Here is a 3,215-nt window from a genome sequence, read left to right on the forward strand (position 1 = left end):
CCCCGTCACTTCCCAGCTGTTGGTGCGAACCGCGGGTTCTGGGAGGCTGTTACTGGCTTCCCACCTCCTCCGCTGCCCGGCTTCCTCTGCTGCCCGGGGCCGCGGGGGAGCTGAGCTCGCCGCGTCTCTCCCCCCGTCTCTCGGGTCTGGATCGCCCTGTGATGTGCCGCCTTCATTGCAGCTCGGACGTCGCCGGACGTTGGGACCGAGACCACCTGGGAAGTGGAGGCCGTGGCTCGGATCCGCCCCGCCGCCGACACGGGGATGCTGCTTGCGCTGGTGGCTGATGACAAGGCCGTGGCCCTCTCCGTGGCCCTGGTCGACTACCACTCCACCAAGAAGCTCAAAAAGCAGGTACCACTCACTGCCCCACCCCACCCCTGACCCCTGAGGCTGAACTGCTGCCCCAGCGCCCAGTGCCCAGCCAGGCTGCAGCCCACACTGTGCCCTTCGAGGTTCCAGCCCACCCTCCCCGTCTCTCTCCAGGGTCTGAGCAGCCACGCGTGGCTCGGGGACAATGTTGCGGTCCCGAAAGCCAGTTATGCAGTGGGGAGACTTTCCCACCTGCTCAGTGGTGTAGCAGTTTGAAGTAATTGCTCGTATGTAAGACAGAGGATTTTGCTCACAGATCAGATCTTCCTTTTGAAAAAGATGTGCAAACGTGCCCCAGACCCTTGTCATGCGGCCCCCTGGGGACGCAGGCGGAGCTCCGGGCACATGCCCCTGGACACGCCGCCCGTCACCTCCATGCAGCGCCCCCCTCCCGACTCTCCCGACACCACGCCAACACTATGCTCACCGGACTTACTGTTTTCTCAGAGAACAGCTAAGAGGTGGCGGGAATAGGTTGATTTTCTCATCTCTGTCCTAAGAGGGGTGTGTTCACCAAGTCAGCCCGCCCACGAGGGCCACCCAGCTCCCCTCTTACTGGGGCTGCAAGCTGATGGGCGCGGATCCGCGCCCTGCCCAGGCTGGCTTTCCCCCGTCTGGGTACTTGGGGCAAATGGCCCCGAGGCCCACCCAGCTGAGACCACCTCCCCGGGAGGGGAGAGGGAGGGAGGGGAGGGCCATCGGTCAACACAGCGCCTCTGCCCCGTGTTGTCAGAGGCGTGTTCTGCCTGGCGTGTGCATTTGCTGCCCTGGCCCCTCTGTGGTGCTTCCTGGCAGCTCCACGTGGAGGGGCAGTCCTATCCTGTGTCCCGGCTACAGACACGCTGGTGACTGCGGTTACCTCTGCCCAGGCCAATGCATGTGCGTTCCCGTTTCTGGAGCGTGTTTCCCCCCAACTCCCGCCCGAGGGTGTGTGGCTTTATTTGTTCATCCTGCATCACGTTGGACAGGGTCCGGGTGGCCCCCTCCTTCACCTGAGTAGAGACTGAGTCCCTGTCACGCCCCGGCCGCAGGCGACCCTGCCCGCAGGAGGCCCACAGGACAGGGCAGGACCACAGGGCCCGCGGGCACTTGGCCGCCACCCCACCTGCCCTGCCCCTGCTCAGGCATGCTTCTCCCCACAGCTGGTCGTCCTGGCCGTGGAGAGCGTCACCCTGGTCCTGATGGAGATCAAGGTCTGTGACGGCCAGGAGCACGTTGTGACCGTTTCTGTGAACAAGGACGAGGCCACCCTGGAGGTGGACGGCACCAAGGGCCAGAGTGAAGTGAGCCCAGCAGGGCTGCAGGAGAGGCTGGCCGTCCTCGGGAGGCACCTGCAGGGCTCCGTGCTCACCTTCGTCGGGGGGCTGCCAGGTAGGGTGCCCCAACTTGCTCACCCCAAGCAGAACTGGGCTGCTCTGTACTAAAAGGAAGAGGGAAGCAGCCGGCCCGGGGCTGCATCGGGTGCCTCGCTGGGTGTCGGCCCCGGCCTGCCGTTGTGTGTGGCGTTCAGGCTGCGAACACGCTTGCAGGGACAAGTGGCCGCCCGAACTTCCCCTCCCCGGCTCCCGCACCCTCCAGGAGCCCCTCCCCCAACCGTGGGCATCAGACGGTGGCTCCGGCCAAGGCTAGTGAGGAGGGTTCAGACCACGGGGCCACGCTGGGGGCCAGGTGCCCCAGCGCCCCAGCCAGCCTCGCCCCTGAGGCCTGGTGTCCAGTTGCCATGGCAGCAGGCAGAGTGACCCCGGCCCCTCCTGCGTCCGGGGCTCAGGTCTGGTCAGGTGGAGCCAGGAATCGGGGTGAAGTGATGGCAGGAAGACGAGGCCAGGGCCTCACGTAAGCCCCCGTCCGCTCCCACCCCTCAGGTGGGTGGCCACTTGCCGCACACGGCGGCGTCTCTGTCTTGGCTGCCAGACTCAAAGTGCATTTAGTTTTAATAAGCAGAGCTTTGAAGAGGACGAGAGAGAGCCTGGAAGCCCTGGGCATGACTCATTCGGGCCGAGAAGATAATATTTAATTGATCTGACTATCTGTGTGCACTCCTGGGGGCTGGGGTGCGGCATCAAGCCTGGCGGCAGCGGTTCACCACCTGCCTAGGGCACGTGCCCGAGCCAGACGGAGGGGTTCCGCGGGGAAGGGAAACCGTGCCCTCGAGGCGGCCGGAGACGCGGCGCGGGGAGCCCGGGCCCCAGACACCGGGCATCTCTCGCCCCCCTGAGACGTGTTTGTTCTTCCCCTGTGGCCCAGATGTGCCAGTGACCTCGGCCCCGGTCACAGCCTTCTACCGCGGCTGCATGACGCTGGAGGTCAACCGGAAGGTTCTGGACCTGGACGAGGCCACCTACAAGCACAGCGACATCACGGCCCATTCCTGCCCCCCAGCTGAGCCGGCCACCTAGGCTTCTGCTGCCGCCAGATGCCCGCGCAGCCACGTGCGCCTTAGCTTTCTTCCCAGACCAGGAAGGACGGTGGGAGGCCCCCGCACCCCCGCCCGAGACACTGAACCCTCGCCCGCCAGCTCCCCTCACGGCCTCCCTGCCCGTGTGTAACATATGTGTAAATAGCGGACTCACCTCAGCACCGCCCGAGCGGACCCGGGAAGAGAATTCTGTTATTTTTATTACCAGATGCTTCTCTCTGACCTAAAACTATGGAAAAATAAAACGTTTACGGAACCTTCCTAGCTCTGTGTCAGCGCTTTCTGCCCCTTGGCGCCCAGCGGCGCAGCCGTCGCGGGGTCCGAGGCCGAGAGAGGTCCACCAGGCCCATCGGCTTTAACTCCAGGCGGCATCCCTTCCGCCTGCCGCCCGGTGTCCCCGAGACGCGGATGAGCCGCTTTCCGGGAG

The 3,215-nt window shown here is 64.9% G+C and overlaps 1 protein-coding gene across 1 annotated transcript in view; it reads left to right on the forward strand.

Moving 5' to 3' along the window:
* GAS6 (growth arrest specific 6) overlaps positions 1–2,768 on the forward strand; it is a 33,783-nt gene extending 31,015 nt beyond the window's left edge. Inside the window, exons 13-15 of the mRNA XM_007466354.1 lie at positions 182–354; positions 1,515–1,743; positions 2,617–2,768. Of these exons, the coding sequence (XP_007466416.1) occupies positions 182–354; positions 1,515–1,743; positions 2,617–2,768 (554 nt within the window). The remainder of the gene's footprint in view (positions 1–181; positions 355–1,514; positions 1,744–2,616) is intronic.
* The last annotated feature ends 447 nt before the right edge of the window (positions 2,769–3,215 follow it).

This window comes from Lipotes vexillifer, unplaced genomic scaffold (assembly GCF_000442215.2).
Source record: "Lipotes vexillifer unplaced genomic scaffold, Lipotes_vexillifer_v1.1 scaffold791, whole genome shotgun sequence".
NCBI lineage: Eukaryota > Metazoa > Chordata > Mammalia > Artiodactyla > Lipotidae > Lipotes > Lipotes vexillifer.